Source organism: Enoplosus armatus, chromosome 14, assembly GCF_043641665.1.
Source record: "Enoplosus armatus isolate fEnoArm2 chromosome 14, fEnoArm2.hap1, whole genome shotgun sequence".
Taxonomy (NCBI): Eukaryota; Metazoa; Chordata; class Actinopteri; order Centrarchiformes; family Enoplosidae; genus Enoplosus; species Enoplosus armatus.
This window is the reverse complement of record NC_092193.1, coordinates 19,221,423-19,245,264: the sequence shown is the minus strand read 5'-3', so window position 1 is coordinate 19,245,264 and position 23,842 is coordinate 19,221,423. Positions and strand designations below refer to the sequence as shown.

The 23,842-nt window shown below is 45.0% G+C and overlaps 2 protein-coding genes across 2 annotated transcripts; both read right to left on the bottom strand.

The window, feature by feature from the left end:
* Window positions 1–1,427: 1,427 nt before the first annotated feature.
* Window positions 1,428–12,761, bottom strand: mmp14b (matrix metallopeptidase 14b (membrane-inserted)). The gene is made up of 10 exons (XM_070918138.1): window positions 12,316–12,761; window positions 5,911–6,059; window positions 5,651–5,773; window positions 5,124–5,431; window positions 4,490–4,651; window positions 4,177–4,337; window positions 3,958–4,096; window positions 3,650–3,800; window positions 2,901–3,016; window positions 1,428–2,798 (listed from the first exon to the last, which is right to left on the bottom strand). Exons 1-10 carry the CDS (start codon window positions 12,412–12,414, stop codon window positions 2,350–2,352), a joined length of 1,857 nt encoding a protein of 618 aa, XP_070774239.1. The 5' UTR covers window positions 12,415–12,761; the 3' UTR covers window positions 1,428–2,349.
* A 3,301-nt stretch (window positions 12,762–16,062) lies between these two features.
* On the bottom strand, window positions 16,063–22,634 carry sall2 (spalt-like transcription factor 2). The gene is made up of 3 exons (XM_070919645.1): window positions 22,529–22,634; window positions 16,753–20,612; window positions 16,063–16,471 (listed from the first exon to the last, which is right to left on the bottom strand). The coding sequence occupies exons 1-3, from the start codon at window positions 22,602–22,604 to the stop codon at window positions 16,169–16,171; spliced, it is 4,239 nt and encodes a 1,412-aa protein (XP_070775746.1). The 5' UTR covers window positions 22,605–22,634; the 3' UTR covers window positions 16,063–16,168.
* Window positions 22,635–23,842: the final 1,208 nt, after the last annotated feature.

Here is a 23,842-nt window from a genome sequence, read left to right as displayed (position 1 = left end):
CAACTCCCATCCCCCACTGCGTCCCACTGTGTCTGGTCTACATGATGCAGTTGGAATTCCAGATGTTGCTCATGGAATTCTGCTCCATCTCTGGCCTCCAAATGTGACTTAACCCTCCTCACTCCTCCTTCATCTCCTCCTGCTCCTCCTCCTCTCCTCCCCAAAAAAGCCTCGTGATTTCTCTCCCCAGCCCCAGCTCTTCAAAACACTGCAACAAAGTGGAGACAAATGGGCGCCCTAAATCTTTTCAGCACAATAGGAAAATACCTCATCATTTTAATTGCATAAATCCCCATAGCTGTAATCATAACATATCATAGAGGCGCTGACCCCCACCCTCTCTCTTTCTCTCGCAGTCAGTCATCTTTGCAGTGAGTCTAATATGGCAGTTGTTCATTAGTGGGATCATTAAGGAGTGGGGAGACGCCTAAGTTTGCTGTTTGAGCTTTTATTGGCTCATGGTGGATGGGAGTGTACACATTCACAGTGCATAATGCACAAATAAAGGCATTTATAGCTGTGCAAAACATGCATGAGAGCATGTTTGTATTGCTGTAGTTGTGAGGACCTGCATTGACCACATTCAGTCAATGAGCCCATCATAAAAAATGAAACCTCTCCACTGCTTATCGAACCCTAAATCCAAACCTTAAGCTTTAAAGAAAAGAATATGTCCTCCACTTTGCAGGATTTTCCTCATCTTTCTACTTTTGTGAAGGATTTTTGGTCCTCGTAAGTACGGAGACACAATAACACACACACACACACACACACACACACACACCCTCTCTCTCTAACTGTATAGCTGAGATATGTTTTCCTGCTGTGCAGCAACGGCTTCACACAATCGTCTTCATCCCTGTTTCTACTTAAGCTTTGGATCCAGTCCGCGTTTTCCGACCCAGTTTCTGGCTTGCCAGTTTCCGAGCCCCAGTAACGCAGAGTGGTTCAGTCGGGGAGCAAGAAACCTGGAGGTCCAGGAAGACTGGGGAAGACCAGACGGAGGAGCGATGTGATCAACATGAGAGGTAAAGGTGAAGAGTCCAGGTAAGAGCTGGATTATGTGAAAACAGTTAGGCCTAAATTGAAATACTACTCCGTTAAAGGGAGTGAGGGAGTCCAGTTCAGCTGAAAGCAGCTCAAATAAAGATGGCACGAAGACAGAAAGATCAAGTGAATTATTTACTTAGTGAGAATCAAAGCACAGAAAGCCTTTTGGAAATTACTTTATTTTGTAAGAGAAGCTTAAAAATATAAGTGAGAAAGAACACACACACACACACACAATCTCATTGAGAAAACTAGATCATTATCATTCTTATCATTATCGCTAGTATCATTATCATTGTTGTTAAACTGCTCATAACCCCTGACTAATGTAGCACCATGATTTGAAAACTGTAAACAAGTACAATGACAAAAAGGAGTCATTTTCAGATCTTCAATTTATTTTCATTTGTGATGGATTCAAGGTGAAAAAAAAAAAAAACAATCAAGTTTCAAGAATACATAACCCCCTTCCCCATTCACTGTCCCCACATATATAAAATTAAGGCCACTTTCAAAACTGTATGTCACTGTCCAGCAGGACTTTTTAATGACAAAGTACAAAAACACATTCTTTACACAGAGGACAACAACAATAATAGTAATAGTCATAATAATAATGACAACATCATTTATAATAATAATCAGCACTAAAGACATTGATATAAAAAAGGAAAAGACACAGTTGTATTTATTGCTTTACTCTGATGAGTGTATCTCATGTTTCATGAGGACTTAAGCTAATGTTTTGTTTCCCTTTTATGGTCTGTACTGGCTCTGACACGTTACTTTACTGGAAGATAAAGAAACACAATGACGATGCCGCTGTGGTTTCCAAATGTGTGTGTTAATGTGAGTGTGTGCAAGTTAACAAGGGGGAGGAACGAGCGATCAAACGCGCTCTTTGCTTACTCGAAGGAACATGCTAGAATGGGCGTCATGAAGATGCAGGTTTGAAGCGGAAATTCACGAGGACACAAACACTGACCACTGACAAAAACTAAAAATAAGACATTGAAAAAGGCTAAAACAAACAGCAATGAGCTGGCGTCAGTAACCGCGAGGAGTGAGGCAGAGACAGAAGGGAGGGAAAAAAATGCAAGGATGGAGTGGTTGAGAGATAGAGCAAAAGGAATCTGGCAGTGGTAAGAATACTTTAAATTGCAAGTCTGGTGCTTTTCCTTCTGCTCTTTCTCCAGTTTTATCTCTTTCTCTCTGTCTCTCTGCTCTTGTTATCCATGTTCAACATTTCTTTCCACTCTTTTTCTCTTTCTCTCCTCTACCCCTCCCCTCCTCCTCCGTCTACACCTTGTCCAGTAAAGATCGTTGGCAGTAGAGGAGTCGGCGTGGGGTGCCGTAGCGGCGGAAAAACACCAAGGCTGCCAGCGTCGCAATCACACACACTAATAGGAGCAGCGGCACCACCACCGCCGCAGCTCCACTGCTACCACCTACCCCTTCCTCCTCATCCACTTCAATAATAATCACCTCCGTTTTCTCCTCTTCCTTCGTCTCCTCCTCCCTTTCTCTTTTATCTTTCTCAGTTCTGTCCTTGTCCTCCCGCTCCTTCTCCTTCTCCCTCTCCTTGTCCTTGTCGTGCCCACCTCCGCCTCTTCCTCCATCGGTCTTGGGATCTTCGTTGGGGCAGCCCATCCAGTCACGAAGGGCTGATTTGGGGTATCCCGGCTCCACACGCATCACCTGGTTGTTGAACTTCCAGTACTTGTTGGCTTTGTAGAAGTAGGTGTACGCTGCGGGGTGGAAGAAAGAAATGTGAGAAACTGCTTCCAGTATTGGTCCACACTAAGATGCGAGAAAAAGAATGTAGTTAATATCATACACACCACCCTTACCTTGATCTTTGCTCATGAAAGCCGACTTGATGTTGTCAGGCACTCCCTGCCACACACTAACAGATTTTGGATAGCCATCGTCAACGCTTCGTGAGTCTTCATTGAAACGGTAATACCTAAACAAAGAATGAGAGGGAAAAGTCACAGTCACAGAAATCTTGACTTGCACTTTGATTATTAAGACTTGAGACTTGACTTGTGGGTGTTCCTGCTGAACTAAACCACTAGGCAGACCACAAAACTTGTGTTGTTTCTGCAGAAATGCGACCGATGGATTGGTGTTAACTCTCCAACAGCCAAACTGGGCCTGAAAAGACTAAGACAAGGAATAAAGGTGTTGCCTGGTCTTAGGGCATGTTCAATCTTTTTTTTTTGAAAATAAAAGCATAAACTTGTCATGGGCTTTGCTTATGTAGGTAGCTGTTTGCACTATAATTGCACATTTTACCCAACTTTTGTATAACAATGACTCTGGTGTATATATAGGGAGGAGTAGCACGCTTTAAAGTTCCTCAGGGTTCGTTTTAATGTTTAAATGAGAAGCAGGTTTGTAATTCAAGTTAAGTGACTGACTTCAAGCGTTTGGACCTCATACGGTCAACATTATCATAACATCTTTTAGTGGTGGTGACGCAAATGGATTTTCCTTGGAATCAGTAGTTTATAGAATTCAGCACCGTTTCATTGTGGTATGTGATAAACACACACACACACACACACACACACACACACACACACAGATGACTAACTTGTTTGCTCTGAAGTAAAATGTCTGTCCAGTGGGGGTGTAGTAGAGAGCAGCATCTATTCGATCTTTGGGAATCCCAGTGCCCATTTCCTTTAGACTCTTGGGGAAACCAGGATCCAGAATTGATTCAGTGAACACCCAATACCTGTCCCCTGGAGAGAGAGAAAGGCAGAGTGGGGACAGACAGCGATACATACACAGAGGGAAAAAAAACATGAGATAACTGCAAGATTCTGCCTGTTTGATGGTGACTGCTTTTAAAAGGGAGATCTTATAAAAGCTTTTTCAATATACTAAAGCCAGACTTACCTTTGAAGAAAGCAAATTTCCCATCTTCCCTTTCAAAAGCAGCATTGATATGAGTGGGCAATCCCCTCCAAAAGTGGCCAATCGGCATTGGATATCCATCCAGAACGTGGTTGTTACGCACCCTCCAGAACCATTTATCCTGACAAAGAAAAGAGATTTATTTACGGCCTGCCAGACAAACTCTCATGTCAAAAGTCTAACAAAGTTATATGGGTTTACCTTGAACACAAACATTTCTCCTCTGAGGATGGCGATGGTGTCGAAGTGTCCATCACAGATGTTGGGACCAAAGTGAGGCTTGTCTGGTGAATGTGGGGGCTGGGGGCTGTGGTACGGTGTACGGGGTGTAACAGGAGGGGGCTGAGGGCCTGATCCGGACCCTATGTGAACAAAGACATATGGAAATGATTTTCGTAGACCTAACCTTTACGCAACATCTAATGCTGGTCCGGAACACTTGATAATGAAAATTACAAGCAGACAGACAGAATAGTTTTTGACAGTGGTTTGGATAGTGAACTCGATAACACACCATAAAGTTGTTGTACGCCTCTGCGATCGTCGTCAGGAAGTTGGAAGTTCTCGGTGTCCATCCACTGGTAGAAGGGAGCCATGATGGCTGAAGGGTCATTGGAGTGCTCGAGACCCAGAGCATGGCCCAATTCATGCACCGCAACCAGGAATATATCATTACCTGAAACAGTTTCAAAGTAAAGGGGGAGACTTGAAATAGGGGGTATTCGATCTTATGCTGATGAGACAATGAGTACTAAAGGAGAAGTAGTAAATGTTGCTGTTTCCTCATTTTTATGTGACTCAAATACTTATCACATCAGTAAATCAAAAACAAAATCATCTGCCGGTCATGTGAAGATGTGTCTGACTCAAACAGCTGACGTCCCAAAAATAGAATAAATACTTCTTCATTTCTGCGATATCAACATAGCCCGCGGGCATTCACTCCCTCACATGTACTGACGCAAGACTGGACCTGTTGCTGCCCGTGTTTCGCTCACAGCAAAATGAAACAGTCCTGACTCCCTTCATGCAAAGGAACTCCCAACATTTGTGTCATCAGGTTTAAGGGAACCACTAAAGCGAAAAAAATCCCTAAATGCATCAAAATGTCACTTTAAATTGACAACATAGATTCAACGGAGCCTCACCTGTCAGATCCTGGTTTCCAGTGGTCCATGGCTCTGCTGCATCAAAGTGGGTGTCCCCGCCGATGCCATTACCGGGGAAATAAGCATGAGCCAGGAAGCCACCCTCGCCATCGAACGGGCTGCTGTCACCGTGGAAACCCTCGGCGAAGAAGAGCATAATGTCGGCAAACTCCTCCACCTTGTCCCGTATGTAACTGTAGGGGATTTCCCGGAAACGAAGGGGGGTGACGCTCTCCCACACCTTGAAGGCCATCCTGATGGCCTCGTGGGTCTCGTACTCACCCACCTTAGGGGTGTAGTTCTGTATACTGAAGAGCGTGTAATTGTGTGTGTGGGTGTGTAAGGGGGGAAGGGTGGGAAATGTAAGACATGGAGTTATTTCGTCTTTATAGGAAAACCATTTCAGTTGCTCAGTAGTTACTTCATCAGTTCGGCTTTTCTCAAAAAATTGTGTAAAACAGCTTTAGGTCCTGTTCCATCATGTCTCTGCAGATGCAGCACATTCAGGTGGAGCTTTGCTGACTTACGAGAAAGTGATGTCTTTCTTGTCCCACTTCAGGCCCTGGATGGCATATCGCTTCCTCCTCAGGTTGCTCTTCAGCTCGGCACCAAACTTATCTGGCACACCACAGCGCGGTCGCTTCATGGCCCTGCCAAAGACGAGACCCAGTCCACTCAAAACAAGGTAACAAAGGCTACTTTTGGTTTGAGTATTGACCTGCAGGTGACCCTGTTTGGACGTTGTACTTTTGTTACATGCAGAATAAAGCTGTTTGAAGGTGCTCACTCAATGGTGTTGGCGTCAAAGGTGCCGGAGACGGTGAGGCCATAGAACCTCTGCATGGCGGCGATGGCTGAGGAGACGGAGTGAGGGGAGCGGAGGGAGTGGGTCCTCATGTCCCCCGGGGGCAGGTAACCGTACTGCTGCAGCCATGACTTTAAAGCAAAGCAAAAAGGAGACAACAGTGTGACTCATGACAAATATTGCAAAATGAAACCACAAAAACTCCAGTCTCAGTACGGAGAAAGAAAAGAATGGTTCAATTAGGAACAGACACAGAAACATGTCTCATACCTCAGCTGATATTTGTTGTTTAACAAAGCTGAACCTGTGTAAAGTAACTCTTTGGTATGAGGTTGATTATGAGTTACAAGGACTACAAGTTCAGGTTATTTTCTATGTGACTGCAGCAAAAACACGTTCCTCACTGACAGCGAAAATAAGCTCTTGAATAACGTGCTCTGTGTTTTGATATCTGGATATTTGGACAGTCGGAGCAACATCACCTGACACATCTCCGCTTAATGACTAAACACAAAAGCTATTCAACCATCAACATTTAGCTCTCCAGTGACGATCCCCAAAAAGCTTCAAGCAAAGCGAGTTCAAGTTTCTGCGAGACAGAAACTGAATGAGGAAATCCCCCTCAAAGAGTTAAAGATTAACTTGAAATGATTCTGTAGCTACTTGTTTGTGTTTCATTGCAGATTGCGACACTTCTAACTGAACCCATCCCTGTTGTTGATTTTGTACATTAAGTGTTCGTTTCTTCAAGCACGTATTCTGATGGTCACTGAGTTCTTCAGGCCTTCAGATCCCTCAGTCTCAGCTTAGCTTGACCTTACTTTCCCCTGGAAACCCATTTCACTGCGGTGCTGGTTTGACATCTGGACCTGTGCCAGCGGCTTCGCTCCGCACCTCTCCCACACAGTTTCTCCTAAACTCTTTCCCTCTCAGACTAGAGCCGAAAAATAACACTGAAGCTATTGTGAGCGCAGTGAAGACCGAGACCACTGTGATATTCTGCTGTACACAGTCACTCTGTGAGCTTGTAACGCACTTTTAACCTGTGTTTTATTGTTTGGCTATAGTATGGGTTTGACTGATAAAGGTCACTTGTCAAGAATACTAGGCTAGGGCTTGATGTGACGTCATTTCATGTGACCTGTTACTTGTTTTGGATAGGTCTGATTTAAAAACATAGGCATAATGGGTGTTTGTGCAGAGACAGGCATCAAGAGAGAGAAGAGAGAGCGATAGGGAGTGTCCCAGGGTGAGACTCAGGCCTTGGGCAACCTCAGCCAATGTCTCCAGTCGAGCAGCAGCGTCAGTCAGTAATTTAACTGGGAATTTCTTCCTCGTCGCATCCAAACCTCAAAGTCAAACTCTTCCCCCCACGTCCATGTCTCTGTCCTCGCCTCGTCACTCCACCCCTTCTCCTCTCCTCTCCCTCGTCCCTCTCTTATGGAAAACCCAGAGACTTGAGGGTAAATACTTACGAACAACCACACCCAGAGCCACTCAATTATTGCTGTATAGCCTATCTGCTGCTAAAGTTGCTAAGTACAAAGAAGGCAAAACATGTTTAACTGCCTTGTTTCACCATTTTTTCCACTCATGATGTGTAGTACAAAGCAAATGTGTGCGCAAGTACTGCTGACATGGATTATCTGAAAATGTGCTATAGGTTTATATTTACGCATGACTATACTTGTGTGTGAGTTTGGGCAGGAGTGAATGGCATTTTGGAGGCCCTCAAAGGTTTAATCTCTCCCTCTCTGTCTGTCCTCGGGAGACATGGAGGTCTCACTGTTTAGACTTCACCCTTGAATGAGCCCTTTCTGGTTCTGACTCACCCATGGAGCTCCCGTGGACGCATAAAGACTCTCTGTTTGCCACTGTTGCAGCACATCCACACGAGCGGGAAAGTCAAACACAAACGTTAGCATCTCAGAACTGGATGTGTTTGACTGTGAATATAAGAAATTGGGTGTTTAAGGCTTTGACTGTGCGTGAAACCTTATTCTTCTCTTTTACACATTCACTGTGTTGTCTTTTCTACAAAATCCTAACTTTGCCCCCTCAGCACAGTCAAAGGACTGCTGTTGAGTGACACTGAACATTTGTTGTAACTTTAAGGCGCCCACACCTTTTTCATGGGTCCCTTGGTGACTTGACAAAGTCTTATTCACCGTCGCACTCTGCTATTTTTGACCACACTAATGGGCCGAGTAGCTAAAGCAGCGGCAGGAAGAGGAAATGGTCACTATTTACTGTGGCATAGGAGATGACAGCCCAAGCTAATACAATCTTTTGATGTAGAGCGGTGGTTCCCAACCTTATTGGTCAGTTGTGCCCAGACTGCACCTTGGCCCCAAAACAAAAAAAAAAACCCTCTTTCTCTATCTCTTATTGGCTCTAAATGTAGCACTTGAAGCAGGTCAGCATGTTTGATGAAGATGATAAATGTTTGGGTTGTATCCACATGGTTGAATGCACTTCCTGTAAGTCGCTTTGGATAAAAGCAAAATAAATGTAATGTAATATACCCCTACAGCCCTGTCCCATGAACTCAAATGGCCTTTCATTGACAACCCATCATTTCAGTTATTTATCCATCGCTTTTAGCTAACTGTTTGAACTTCTCTACTTGCTTGCTAACTAGTTTTCCAGCACTCTTAAAACCTGGTATTTACACATTACAGCTGACTCAATATGAGGATATATTTTTTATTCAAATTATAATTTCTATGGTTTTTTTTTATTAGTTGAGCTACTTCACAATCTCTCCCTGATGTAGGATACTTAAAGCTGCGTTTTAACAAGACACAGACGTTGGGAAACACAGAGCAAAGGTACTTTAGGAAGCCAAATCTGGGATTTTGCGGTGAAGGACGTAGCTCCCTCCTGTGCAGTGATGTGGGTTTATTGTTTAATGGAAGATCTACCAGAATCAAACAACGGTTGCTATGGATGTCAGGAGGAAGAGCGCTGGTTTTGCATAGGATGAGAGAGGGAGGAGGAGGGATTGCATTTCAGAAAAGAGAGTCAGTTGTTCCGTTTGGTGATGGCCAATGGAAAGAAACTGGTCAACGGCGATGGGAGTCCAACTGAAGCATGCTGGGTATACAGTGCACACACACAGCTCCTCATTACACATCCCCACATCCAGAGAGCTGCAGTATTATGTCAGGTGTCATAAACGTATGAAATTATTGCTTCCACTTCACTTGCGACAGCTCGTTAGTGGCTGTTAGCATGTGTGTGTTTGTGTGTGTGAGGGAGCACGTTCAAAGTTAACTTTTTCAATTCTTTCTTGCTGTATGAACATTTGCCTGAGGCTGGCGCTGTTCTTTCAGCAAGGCATTTACGACCTTGCTGACCCCACTGGCCAGGCCACATGTAGAAAGGTCTTTAAATGTGTGTGTGTGTGTGTGTGTGTGTGTCTGTCTATGCAATCCTCCAGCTGCTGTCTATTAAAACAACCAACTCTCCAGCCAACAACAATAAGACCCGGTGACAAATGAGTGGAAAATCATCTCTGCCAATGCCATTTGTGCAGTAAGTCAATCCCAAGTAAATCTCGATGGCAGGTTTTTGTCTCTTGGAAAAAAATAAGAAAAAAAGCTTCCCCGAAACTTGGCTCATTACTCACGTCCTTTATGAACAGGAAATGAGGTAATGGCTTAGCGTATTACCTTATTTCCTGTAACACCTCCTATCTTTCCTCAGGGAGGCTGCCCTCAGGGCCACCCACTGGTGATCTTTAGGATGTGGCTTTGTCTGAAAACTACACACCCTTCCGTCCTTCCTTCCTTCCTCTAAATGACTAGCAGGACATCAGGATGGGACAAGTGTGAAGACACCGGTTTAGAATCAATGCTTGTTCTCGTTGGGAGCAGAAGGAAAAAAAGACATATATTCATACAGGACGTGTGCATCATAGCTGTGATTTACATCCTGTCCTATTCAACTGGGTAATTGCTTCATTTTCCAACTGTCCATTTCCCAGATTGCATCACTCCCATCGCCACAATGCCTTCCTTTCTACTCATCAACAGCGTCCTCACTGTCTTCTCTGCTTTGCGTTTATCGTCTCATTTCATGTCCATTTATCTTCCTTTGTAGTGAATGACCTCAGCTTGTAGACATTTCTGTGTGCATGAGAAAAGATCTTTGCACATATGAGAGAAGGTGTGTGTGTGTGTGTGTGTGTCACAGGCAGGTGGGTGCTGACACACCAAGGTGTGTTAGTGGCGAATCAAAAACCCACTGCCCACTTCCTGTCTCTGCCACAGACCACAGGACATGACTTCTGCGTCCTTACAACCCCCGACTGTTTATCTCACCAGCACACACCCACTGACCGACACACACAAGCCCTCGCTTAATTACACTTATTGTTAATTAAAACACAAACATCCCACTCAGTAGCAGAACTGTGCACTGATACTGGTGACTTGTGGGTTTGTGGAGGCAACATATGAGATCACAAACATCCCCTATTTGAAGTAAATAAAGACACAGGAAGCAGTGGTTTTATAAAAACATTCATAAAAACAAGTGGTAAATCACGAAATGAATATAAACTTATTGAACCGACACGCTTTCCAGGGCACTTCAGGACAAGCCTGTCCCTGAGGCGTGGTGCAGATGTCCACAGACACTTGATGGTCTTTCTACTTAAAGACCAACCAGTCCTTTTTGACTGTACAATCACTTTCACTTCAATTCTAGGTAAAAGTTCCACATTGTCTTTTGTAGACACTAGACATGTTCAACGTGCTCTGCTCCTTGGGTTATGTTGATATATAAACCTATTTTCAAAGTAATGTTTCAGTTCCTACATACTACTTTCACGGCTGATGACTATTACACTGTTGCTGTCTTCCACCTTCCTCAATTACAGGCAAACACCCCTAACTTGTGTGACCACCTTCCTCATTCACAGACTTTTCCAGCTGCTCCTTTTGCTGATACTAGAAAAAGCTTTTGAGTGATCAGCCTCGCACGTTCAGTCTTATCTAACCGATGTCCTTCATTGAAGCCTAGAAGTTGTTTAGAATTACTTGCTACAATCATTATTTTGTCTCTCCATTCGTCGAATAGCGTCAAAATGAACTGATGGTGAATTGTGGTGGTGGGCCAGGTCTCCTGTTTACGTTTATGTAGGTCAATGGAGCTAACTCCATTTTATTCCACTAGCCCAGCTGGAATTATAATTCCATAGGCCACAGGCAGGATACAATGATCAGAGAGACGTTTGGCGCCACTGTGTGACCTACCAAAATCATTTAGTCCTCTCTGCTCACACACACAAACACACACACACACACACACACACACACACACACACACACACACAGTATTTACTCATGGTACTGAAGGAAGCAGGTGTGTAGGGGTTTCATAACAATGTCACTTCCTGCAACATTAACACAGAACGTCCTAATGCTACACTGGCTGTGGGGTTGGAGTATCGCTGATACTGCAGACAGAACAGAGGAGAACAGAACAGGAAGATCTCAGTCTTCCCTGATCTACAACAATACTTAGACATGGCACCACAGCTCAGTGGGTTGCTGGGTGTCTTTAATGCACAGGTTTAGGGTTCGAACTGTAGTGTTTTTCCACAGCTGACCATGGCTGCTGCAGAACCTCTCAGACTGTAAAACCCACCTCCCCCCAGTCCGCTGAGCCATAACTCAGGACAGATGTCAACAATTACATCTCCCCGTCCCTCTCAATATAACTGTACCCACAGCTATCAATCCCCCCCCCCCATTCCCACAAAAAATGCCTCTGTCTCTGCCCCAACCACAATACAAGCTCATGCATTTCTCCTCATTTACTTTTTCTCTGACTCTCCTGCTTTTGCCCTCTCAGCGTTTCTCACTGTTTTCACGAGCACCATCATCATTATGGGCTGCTTCCTCTAACCCAGGGTCAAAGCCCTTCCCGGATCCCCGTGCACACGTTGAAATCACTACCCAACAATGCAAAGTTTTGACAACTAGATTTTTTTTTTTTTTTTTTTTGTCAAATCAGAAAATCTGTTATTGAAATTAGTACCAGGAAAGATGCTTCACTCTTAAATATGAAGATCCTCATTTATGGGTTTATTTGTCAGGTTTCAATGATCTGTTTTGGATATATTTATCCAGCTTTTCCCGCTATTCTGCATTATTTTTCTGGCCTTTTTCTTTGATTCTGGATTAATTTATCTGGCTTTATTTCTAGATTCCGGATTAATTCATCAGGTTTTGATGATCTTATTCTGCATTTAGTTATCTGGATTTATTCCTTAATTCAGGATTTAGTCGTCTGGCTTTGTTGCTAGATTCTGGATTCATTTATCGGGCTTAATCCTCTCATTCTGGATTGATCCTCCATCTTTGGTTTACTTCTCACCTCTGGATTCATTTGTCGCTCCGTGGCTCCCTGTGCGCTCAGCTGCCACACCACCGCCAGCAGCAGCAGGCGGACCGGCGACTTGAGCTCTGGTGCCATCACTCGACTCCTCCAAGAACAGAAAAATATTTGAAGAAAAAAAAAATAAAATGATGTTCCTGCAACAGTTCGCGCAACCTTCACTTTGCTAGTTGTCAAAACATTCTCTGTGAAAGAGCGTATCCAGTGAACGAGTTTCCGGGCGCAATGGAGATGGACTCAAAGCTCAGCAAGAGTCTCCCGTTGGTTTGCAGCTGCGCGTCCCTCAACTTACTGAAACCACGAGAGGCATTTGTCCAGTCTGTGCATTCTCCTCGCGTTTTGCTGGATTTCAAACAAATGATCGGACGTTACTGGAAGCAGGAAGTCTGAGCCGGGGGTGGGGGGGGGGAGACTCTGGAGCTGCAGGCTGTGTGTGTGTGTGTGTGTGTTTTATGTCCAACTTCAGCGTGCGCTTCGCTCCAGACGTTGCAGCCGACTTTGTTTTCATGGAGCAGTCCTGGCTCCTTCGCTGTCCTCTCTTCCCCTATCTTCCAGTCGGCTTATTTGGATCCCCCTCTCCTCTTCCCTTCTCTCCCCGCTGCAGACGTGGTAGTTTGATACTCCCCGGAGACCTTTAGCTGGAAAGCGGAGGATTGTAAACCTCCCCTTCCTAAATCAGCCCGCCCCTCTGAGATGGAAAGCTGGAATCAACTTGGTGACCTTCGCATTAGACTTGGCACGGGTTGCTCTTACCCTCAGGCTGTGATTAAATGCCTTAATGCTCCCTGGAATGCATGAAGCTGTTGTTATTTACAGAAACAGAGATCACAAACACTGACCTGAAACCGTCAACAAAGTACGCAGCTGAAAACGAGTTGGAACACTTTTTGCAGTTTCTATCGCGATCTTTTGAAGATGCGTTTAGGTGATTTATCAACACCTGCCTCCATTTGTAAAGACGTTTGCTTAAAAGCTGTTTTTACCTTTACCATTCTTTTCAAGCCCTATCAAGCCATTATTTTCATAGTGTCTTACTGTTTCGCTTTTAAACATGGGGAACTCATTATCACTTTACTACTAGCTGTCCTTACTGTACTGCATTTTACACTCAACAGATTAATACTCCTGTCTCACACTGATCCTTAAATGGGCCCAAACATACACTGCATACAATATGTAGCCATAAACTGTGTTTAAAAAGGGGAATTGCGCCCTCTAATGCACATGTTGCACATACATTTAAACTAACATGTCAGCTGTGGTATACAACTTCCCACCTCGGATTGTTTTGTCTTCTATGCTGCTCTCTGCTTTCTTTAAGAGGTACATCTTTTTGTAAAGACAGTCTGGTTTCCACAAATGCAGGCTGCCACATGCCAATGGCGGAGGAAGCATTCAGATCCTTTACATAAAAGTACTAATACCACACTGTAAAAATACTCCATTTTGTATAGTCGCGCAATGAAGATTTTACTTGAGTAAAGTATTATCAGGAAAATGTACTTGAAGCAGTCATTAAAAGTACTCAATTCAGAAAAAAAAGGCACCTTTGAGGGTTGTACTTTTATACATTTTATCGTTAGGTCATTATTACTCATGCATTAATGTGTAAGCAGCATTTTACTGTTATGGTCGGTTGAGGTGGAGCTAATATGTAACTGTTTTACATTATTTTCATTATAGATTAATCGGCTGCGAGTGAGAAATGCCATCACAATTACCCAGAGCCCAAAGTGACACCTTCTCAATGCCTGTTTTGTCCAACCGATAGTGCAAACCTCAAAATTATTAAAAGTAAATTCAAACGCATAAAAGAATCTAAAGGAAAACCAGAAAATTCTCAGATTTGAGATGCTAGAACCATGAAATGTTTGGCATTTCTATATGAAAAATGACAAACCATTATCGATCATATTGTTGTTAATGTAATTTTCTGTTAATCGTCTGATCGATGAATGGACTTATTGTTTCATCTCTACTTGTAGTGTAATCAGTAACAAAAGATCATATTTTTATAAGCTCTCCATATGTTTTGTATGGAAAAAAATCTAACTTTGTAAAGTAACTAGTAGCTAAAGCTGTCAAATAAGTAGTAAAGTATAAAGTACATTCATTTGCTCTGAATTGTAATGGGGTAGAAGTATAAAGTAGCATCAAAAGAAAATGCTCAAGTTAAGTGGTAGTACTTCAAAAAGTGTACTTAAGTACAGTATTTGTGGAATTGTACTTGTTTATTGTTGTTACATTCCTCTGCTGCCAATTGTCAATTGACAAAGTGTGCTCATTGGCATGCATGTAGTATGACTCATTTGTCTGTGGTAATGGGAGCTATAGATTTCACATAACATAGGGTGGCTTCTGTTAGCAGCTATGTGTGCACATGATTACAGAGACATACACATGTACAGAATTGTTTTAAGACTTGAGACACGTCTTCTGTAACCAGCCTTATGTGCACACATACTGTAGCTCAGCTGCTGTGCTGGCCATGGCTAAGGAAAGACAGCTGGCCTCCTCCACTCCCCTTGTCCTCTTGGTTGATGTGACACAAGAGAGGGGAGCTTTGATTGCTTTGGCAGAGAGCAGAGATCAATGACGTGACTGTGAGGGATCATGGACATTATAACTGGACACACAAATGCCTACAAGCATACATACATACCCTAACCCATACACGCTGTGTTTAAGGCGAAAAATAAGTCAGTACACCAGTTAGAACAGATTTTGTTTTTCCAAATTGTTTTTTAATATGGAGATACTGAAAGTACAGCTAACAACAAACAGACATAGACTTCTGATATACTGTATATAGTAACTTAAGAGTTTTAGTAACTGAGAAAGTGTCACAGATATTACTTTTGGACCAAACAACAATCATAATAGTCACAAAGCTGAAGGTCAAAGGTCACACACAAGACCATGTCCTCACTGGGTTCACAAACACTGCAGCTGTGCTTCTGGTTTGACAGGACAATATAGTGAAAAGTAAACCACAATGACATGAGTGAGTAGTTTGTCTGAACCACAAGATGGGGGACAAAAGAATTTTCCCCACAGAAACACATTTTGTGTTCCGGCATTGCTTGCTCTTGCAAAACAAAGTTAGGGAAATTGGGTAAACAAAAAATCTCCTCATTTATATCAGTCCCTTCTATAACTGAAGGAAAGAATCTTTTAGACATGAAACAGACCTAAGTCGGGAAGCATTTGCAAAGAAATGTTCTTTTGGTTAGATTGGGCCTCCTTTGGTGCCAGATCAGATTTGGTACACGGCACAAAACGATGAGTCCCGAAATGTTAACATACTGATTTACATAATACTATTTTAAACTGTTCTATTAGTGTAATTCTTTATGACTCACTAATTAGTTGATAATATCAAATTTGTTCAAATGTGGTAAACCTTACCTGTGCCCGGTAAGCAAAAAACAAAAACACTGATCATTATTTGACCCAGGTCTGATATGAAACACAACAGGGATTCTCTTTTTTTGTTAGAATGTGCATCAAATTATTAACAACTTCAGCCAGACAAAGGTAGTGTCACTTTTTTTTTTTTTTTATCAAATCCAGCAAAAACCGGACTCACTTTGTTATTTCTTGAATATTTTCAACTTTATTTCTACAATAGCTGTCTCTTTTTTTAACACAAGACCAAGCTGGTTGACTCACAACTTTCACATACAAACATATTACTCTGACTATAAAACTGACAGGCTACTTGAAATGTGTTAAGGAAGTAGTACTACGCAAATGCCCATACAGTTTCACCAAAAGGTAAACATTGATTGAAAACACCAGAATATTACCCAGCCAATCACGCTGACTCGAGTTATGACCCTTCACTAGACTCTTCCCCAGCTTCATCAGGGGCTCTTGGATCCATCTGAGAGCGAACAGGTGATTTTGCAGACTCATTCTCTCCTTGGCTGCCAGCGGTTGGGTCATCAGTTGGCTCGTTACTGGTGTTGAGGAAGGCTTGGTAATGGTTCCAGAAGCCTGCTGAGCTCCTGGTGGCAGGAATGTTCAAGGAAGTCATAGATGTAGAAGAAGGAAGTTGGTCAGCGGAGGAACGACTACTCCGTGCTGGTGGACGTGTTGTTTTGGTTACCACACCATGGTGCTTCATGTGCCCCTGGGAACATAAAGGGTTTGGGTTAGGCTATGTATAAATATCAAATATCCACAATATAATCCAACAAATGACAGGAGCATGTAGCTTTGCTCTTTCTGATGCACATGGACTAATTTGTATGGATTAATAATTTTCAACAGTGTGAGTCTTCTTCAGGTTTCCATGATGAAGATGCTCATTGTATTGAAATATCAGTCCCTTGCAGTATATAGTTCTGTACTAAAGCAGTAGTATAGTATAGTATAGTATAACATATCCATACATCTCGCTTTTTCCCTCACCTTCAGTCCACTGCGACTGGCATACTCTTTTCCACACTCAGCACAGCAATAGGTCTTCTTCTCAGGACGAGACATTGGAGATGGGAGGGTGGGAGCAAGGCTGATAGGGACAGAAGCATCCAGTGCTTCACTTGGAGCCAATCCACTAGTGTTAACACCTTCCACCCGATCCTCCCTCCCATACGAACCAAAATGAAAGCTCTGACGTGTCTCCCTTACAAAAGTGGCAGCTCTCTGTGATGCACCCCTTACTTCAGCACCAATACTGTCAGCAGTCTCCAAAGTGGACGTCATTTTGGAGTCCTCGTCAGGCACAGTTGCTTGGTCTTGCTTTGGTGTTGCTGGTGGAGGAGACTGATCTTTGTCTTCTTCCATGGGTTCTGGTGATTGGGGCCTTGGGGAAACTGAGTCTGATTCCAAGGTTGGTGTTTCATTAACATTAAGAACATCTTGACTCAGAATGGGGTTAGAGGAGGTACTGGGACAGGTGTATGCAAAGGTGGTACCAAGGGCAGAGGTGCTTTGTAAGTCCTCCAGGTTTGATCCAGAGCCAAGGAAGGCATCAGAGGAGGTAGATGCTTCATCCTCTCCACAGTCCACTTCCATAGCATTAGATGACACTGTGGTTTTGGTAACAGTGGAGGAAATTGGTGAGGGGATGGATTTAGGAAGATGGACATCGACAGTGGCTTGTTGTTCAACTTGGTTGTCTTTGCCAACTGGGGAAGCTTGATCTGTCTGCTGGGAGGCTGGCAGGGGGGCACTGACACAAAGGACAGGGGGGTCTGCACTGCCGGGTGGTGGAGTTTGTGTGGTGGGATTCATGAATGGGTCAGGGCTAAGGTCAGAGGGGGGGATGAGATCTGGGCTGGCGGACCCAGACTTGCTGGGATTTTTGGGGAATTCAACTGATTTCATACTGCCAGACACAGGGACCGAGCCACCTGCTGGAGTTTGAAATTGTGAACTTGGGGCTGGGCTCTTAGAGTGGCCTGCTAGAGGAGGTGTTTTACTAGAGGCAGTATTTGGGTCAGTGGACTGGGATTGAGATTGTGACAAAGGTTTGGTATCAGATTCAGCTGGCATCTCATGTGCAGAATCCTCTGTGCCATCTGTGGGCAACTGTCCACCAAGGTGCATACGAATGTGGTGCTGGAGCACTAGGGCATTAGTGAACTTACGCTGGCACAGAGGGCAAGAGTTCTGGACACGTGCATTAGGTGGTCGGGCATGATGGGTGGCCAGATGTGACCGCAGGCTGCCTTTGGTAGAGAAGGATCTGCCACAGATTTTACATGGAAAAGGGCGTTCCCCAAGGTGTGTAGCCTGGTGCAGACGAAGTGCTCTGGGACAGCTCAGCACCCGTAGACACACCCCACACTGATTGGTTGTCAGGCTGCCAGCTGGACCTGTGATGCTTAGTGATGGTAGCAAGCCCCCCGCCATGGCTCTAGCTCCATTGGCACTCATGCCTAGGGCAGCCACCATCTCACGGGTAAAGTTTGAAACAGAAGTGGAGACAAGATTTGAAGATGGTGGGGACGCCATAACATATGTGGTAGAAGTGCTGGCATTTGTGAAACGACTGTTGGCTGGACTTGCTGAAGAGGTAGTGTTACTGCTAGACAACATCTCCAGCATGGAGGAGGAAGTAGAGGAAGAGGAGCGAGGAGGCGCCCTCTCTAGCTTCTCCACCAGCCTCTGCAGCTTAGAGGTTTCAGATGTAGGAGTGGAGGTAACCATGGAGGAAGACAGGGAGGATGGAGTGGTGTTGGGTGGACCTGGGACTTTCGGAAAGGAAGAGAAAGGGAAAGAAAGCTGAGAATGGCCGGAAGAAGCAAGTTGGTGGGAGCCTGGAGTAGAGGGTAGCGGGGTGCGTAGCAAGCCCAGGGCAGGATGGTTGTAGAGGGATGAGTGTGCAGCAGGGGTAGCAGATGAAGTGGAGACAGACGGAAAAAGGAGCTTAGGCAGGTGGGCTAGCTGGGAGTAGGCTGCAGGAGAAAGCATTGGGGCATGAGGGGGAGTGTTCTCATCAAAGTGCTGCTGCTTGGCACCCTTGAATAACTCTGTGATGGTGGAAGACGTAGACAAGGAAGGGTTGGAGAGGAGAGAGGTAGCCAGAGAAGAGGTGGAGGCTGAAGAGGAGGAGGACGAGTGGGATGAGCCCGAGGTGATAGAGGCTGCAGCGGCTACAGCTGCAGCCCTATTGAGCTGCAGGAGAGAGTGGGAAATCAAAGCCAGATCCACACTAGGGGCCAGGGGTAGGGTAGAAGGGGTTGATCCTCCAGTGGCCCCCAGAGAAAAGCCAGTGCTGGTGCCACCGACCTCCAAATGATCTCCACTTGTTTCATCCTCAGGCCTGCTTTTTGGCTTCTTCTGTATCATATTCATTCCACTTGTGCTGTTACCACTGCTCATGGTCTGTCCCATATCTGGTCCCCCAGTGGCCCCTAATGCTACTCCAAACAAAGAAGGTGGCAGGAGTGAAAGTGAGAGCTCTGGGTTTTGCTCACGATGGCGTAGGAAGTGCACCTTGAGGTTCCCTCGTGTGGTGAAGCGGCTGAGGCACACTGGGCACTGGTATGGTCGTTCCCCTGTGTGTGAGCGTAAATGTATCTGTAGGGAAGAGTCACTGCTAAACATTTTTCCACAAAAGCGGCAGGCATGTTGGAGGCGGCCGGTATTGGTGGAGCTGGATGTAGAGGAAGAGTCTGCTCCTCCAGAGACAGATTGCAGAGCATGTTGGGAGTTTGGGACCATTGATACTGATATGGGGAGGGATGAGTTTAGGAAGGACCGGCCACTGTGTCCACTCACTGAAGTAGTATTTGGAGATTTCTCATGAAGATAGCGGTTGGGCAAGGCTAAAGACAGGGCTAGAGGATAGGTGGAGGAAGCCATGGAGATGGCAGCAGAGGAAGAGGTGGATGGAGCTGAGGATCGAGAGCTCCCTCTCAGATAACCATGAGCCCCTGCAGTCCCTCCCGTCCCTTCAATCTGGGGATTGTGGGGCTGCAGGATTTGAGACAAAGAACTGCTTGGCTTTGTGGTTTTGTTGGCTGCCTGAGAAGGGAGCAGGGAGGAGAAACATGCCAGGAGAGGAGCTACTGAGGTGGAAGGCTGAGTTGTATTTGCCTGACTAGTTGGGCTGGCTGCCCTTTTGCTGCCTTCCAGGCAGAGCTGAGGCAGAGGAGGGAGGAGATGCTGGGAAGGTGTGTCTATGGTATAGGAGGCTCCACCAAGGCGTAGCACCTGTCTACAGATCTCCTCTGTTATCTGCATCTGGTGGATCTGCCTTTGCTGCAGCACCCGCAGCTCCTCCAGGATCAGGGCAATGCTCAGTTGGGCCCTAGAGGGTGCAGCTGAGGCAGATGTCACTCCTGGGCTGGGAGTGGGGGTAACAGGACTTGGGGGGCCCTCAGGCACACGGCTGGGGCTTCCAGGGTGCGGTGGAGGACATAGGGAGGCAGAGGACGATGAGGAGGATGAAGAGGTGGTGGTGGTGGCTGACAGCCCCAACTTGGGAGAGGCCATGTGTGCACTTCGAGAAGGGTGGATGAGGGTACTTGTAGAAGACGTAGGATTGCAATCGGTCAGTGGAAGGGCAGGTGGATGTAGAGTTTTGGAAGACAGAGAAGAATAAGTGAAGTCAGGAGAGAGGGAGGGCTGTGGGTCTTTGAGGGGCTGGCTCGGCGAGCAGGATAGTGGTGGACCCTCAGTGGGTAGCGAGGGGGTCTGAGAGCCCTTGAGAGATGAACAGAGTGCGAGGGTCAGCTGGGAGCTTTGAAGAGAGGAGGATGGAGAGCAGGTAGAATCCAGGATAAATGGAAAGGATTGTGACTTCACTGCCAAGTTGTCATCTAGGGAAATTGAAAGAAGAAAATGTAAATGTAATTTTATCATTGTTAATGGTAACAAAATAATCAGTTTGCATAATGGTCTATAATCTTTTATAAGATAGCTTTTTAAAAAACAAAATAAAATTTAAAAAGAGTAAAAATCCACATTTCAGGGCACTTACAAAAAACAGGAGTGACAAGTAAAGGATGTTGTTAGGTGGTTGATGTCTAGGAGGATGGAAGAATTCATTTGTTTAAGAGGTGACTTTTAACCTCTGTGTATAATTTCCACCACCTTCTCATCCACCAATGCTTTCTTTTCCTCTTTGTCCTGTCTATTCTCATCAACTGCAGCCTCCCCACCACTGTCGCCCCACACACACACATGTCATGCATGCAGGCACACATGCTAACGCACAAACACACACACACACATAAACACACGCACACACACAGATTTCACTGATCTGCAAGAATACACTGCTCACCCGTAGAGGAATCTACCTTGTTTCCAGGGCAACACGCACAAGACAATGGACTTTACCTCACCCCCCCAATAAAAAGAAGCCACATCCACACACTAAGACACTCTTCCATCCCTGCCTCTCCCTCTTTCTTTCTTCCTCCATTCAATCTGTTTTTCTTTCATCTCCTTAAGAGCCCTTCCCCCATTAGCCCAATGGGGTGCTAAGGGTTAGATCCTGGTTGGGTACTGGACACTGTACTGGGTGCCTGATTGGCTGGCAGACTTGACCTTAAACGCTCTGAGGTCGCATTCCTGATACGGTTTAGGACCAGGCAGAGGAAGAGAGGTGGTGTGCAAAGAAAACAAACAGCCCCGCAGACAGACATGATGACTCACAGACCATCAAGAAGCTAACTTAGCCCGGACAAGCACAGAGGGACAGGGGTGAAAGCACATATGCACAGCGTACCTGTCAATGCACAACACGCAGACACAAACACTTTGTATGCATATGGGTGCTAATGCACACGCAAACACATACAGAACTTACTGCTGTTTGCTTGAATGCTACAATTTGGTGATACAATGTGTGCCCTATTCCTGTAACTGAAGTGGACAGACAGACAAACACACACACTTTTGCGTGCACACACACGCACTGTCGCATACACACTTCTTCATGGGTATGTTCATGCTTCAGTGCCCAGCAACAAAGCTGAAAGGGGACAATGGGGTCTAATGCTATTGCAGTTAGAACACCTTATACAGTGCCTCACGAAGTTTCCTTTTCCTTGACCTTCTCATGCTCATCTCTTCGCTTCTCCCAAACCTGCATCTTGCTTTTCATTCACATTTTCCAACAATTCACTATATGCTCTTTTTCGCCAATATTTCTATGGGGATTTACTGTACCCCCCCCCCCCCCCTTTCTATTCTGGGTGGTCTGTGTCTTTGAACCTGGTAGTGATGAGGAGTGAAGACATTTGGGTTTTACAGGGCAAAGAAAGCAGCTAATGGCTGCAACCGCAGAGGATGAATTAAAGACTCTGCAGGCCAATAACTCTAACAACCCTTCTTTTTCTTAGTGTGCAAGTACAACATGCACCTACATATAGTCACAGTTTCAAATGCAAATTAAATGAACTGTTTAATGATTCTGGTAAGAAAACATTTATAAAGTATGGTTGAGATGTTAATCAACAAAAATAAAAACAAGTCTTGACAGCCCCTGAAGTCCATAACAGAAATTCTGTTCAAATTCCAAAACTGCTATTTCTGGGGTTGGACAAGTCATCCTAGGTAAACAGTTACAATGCAGTGTAAAAGGTTAAAGCATCAATTTAAGTCCTGTTAGTATGAGACATTAGATACACCATAGAATACGTATATAGTAAATAAACTTCCCAAGCAGTATGAAGCCAATCCCACTAAATAACCAGTATTCATTTGATATATGTAGTCTATTTCTCACCATGCTCAAGTATCCGACAGGCACCGGGGGTCAGGCTCATAAGCTGCTGGGGTCGTTTCTGTTTCCGACGGGACATGCTTCTGCAGGATGGGACCGACGCAGGGGCGCATTGGCCAACACACAACTTCTATTCTGTCTCCCTGCACGCTGAAAAAAGTAGGTATCTAAATTACTGAAAGGGGAAAAAGTGAAGAAAAACTAAAGTAGGCTATCATCTCCAAAAATGTGACAATGAGTGCTGCGGGTTGATGCGTCTCAATAAAGCGGGTCCACGTATGCGGCATTGTGGTGCAGAGAAAGAAAAACAGAACTAAAGTGCCATGTGACAGTTTCTCTCCACAAGTCTTCCTTTTCTCAAAACTCACCGTTGGCCCTCCTTCTCTCTCTCTCGCGCGCGCACACACACACACACGCACGCACGCACACACACACACACACACACACACACACAGCTCACTTGTTCATCCACTACTTTGCATTCAAATGGCGAGTGAACACCCCTTCTTTTGAGCCAAGAGTCCACTGCCTCCCTTTAGTAAACCCTCATACACTGGCACTCAAGTTCATCACATAATGGCCCTGGCCTGCGCTTTCGATTACCGATATGAGTCTATAATATCTAAAGCTCACCGTGTGTGTGTGTGTGTGTGTGTGTGTGTGTGTGTGTTCCTGTGCGCAAGGGAAAGAAACTGTGCGCACAGGTGGGCGTAAAGGCCAAAACCAGGTCGTTAAATTAATTCTGTTTTTTTTGTTTGTTACATAGAACCAAACATATAGTGTCAGATGCCACCTTGTCGCACGCACACACCTCTATTCAAGTCTATTCAAGGTGTGTGGTATGCGTGTGAGATTTCACGATGGCCCGCCGCCTCTGGACCAGGCTCCTGTGTGAGCTCAGTAAACAGAGCGGCTGAAATGAGGTGGAATTTGCAACAATGGCGTTGAGGGAGCACAGCTGAGTGAACATCACCCTCTCAGAGCCTCTCCAGCACATAAGGCCACTGACTGGAGGCACAATGCTCCCTTTTCACCCGCATCCCGACTGCTTACCACGTGGAGAGAGGTAATGAAAGAAAGACACAGCCAGAGTGAGGAGGAAAATAATTTTTCACCCGGGCCCTGTGACACCACCCACCACCCCCACCACCCTATCTGTCTCTCTCAGGCTTGCATAGAATAATAAAATGCATCCGAGGGTTGATATAAAGTCTAACTGTAATAGGTCCTCGCAGGGCAGTTGTGAAATCAGGTAATGATTTGTGTCTGAATTATTTAAAACAGGCCCTCCTTTGTTGGACACTGGAAGTCCTATAT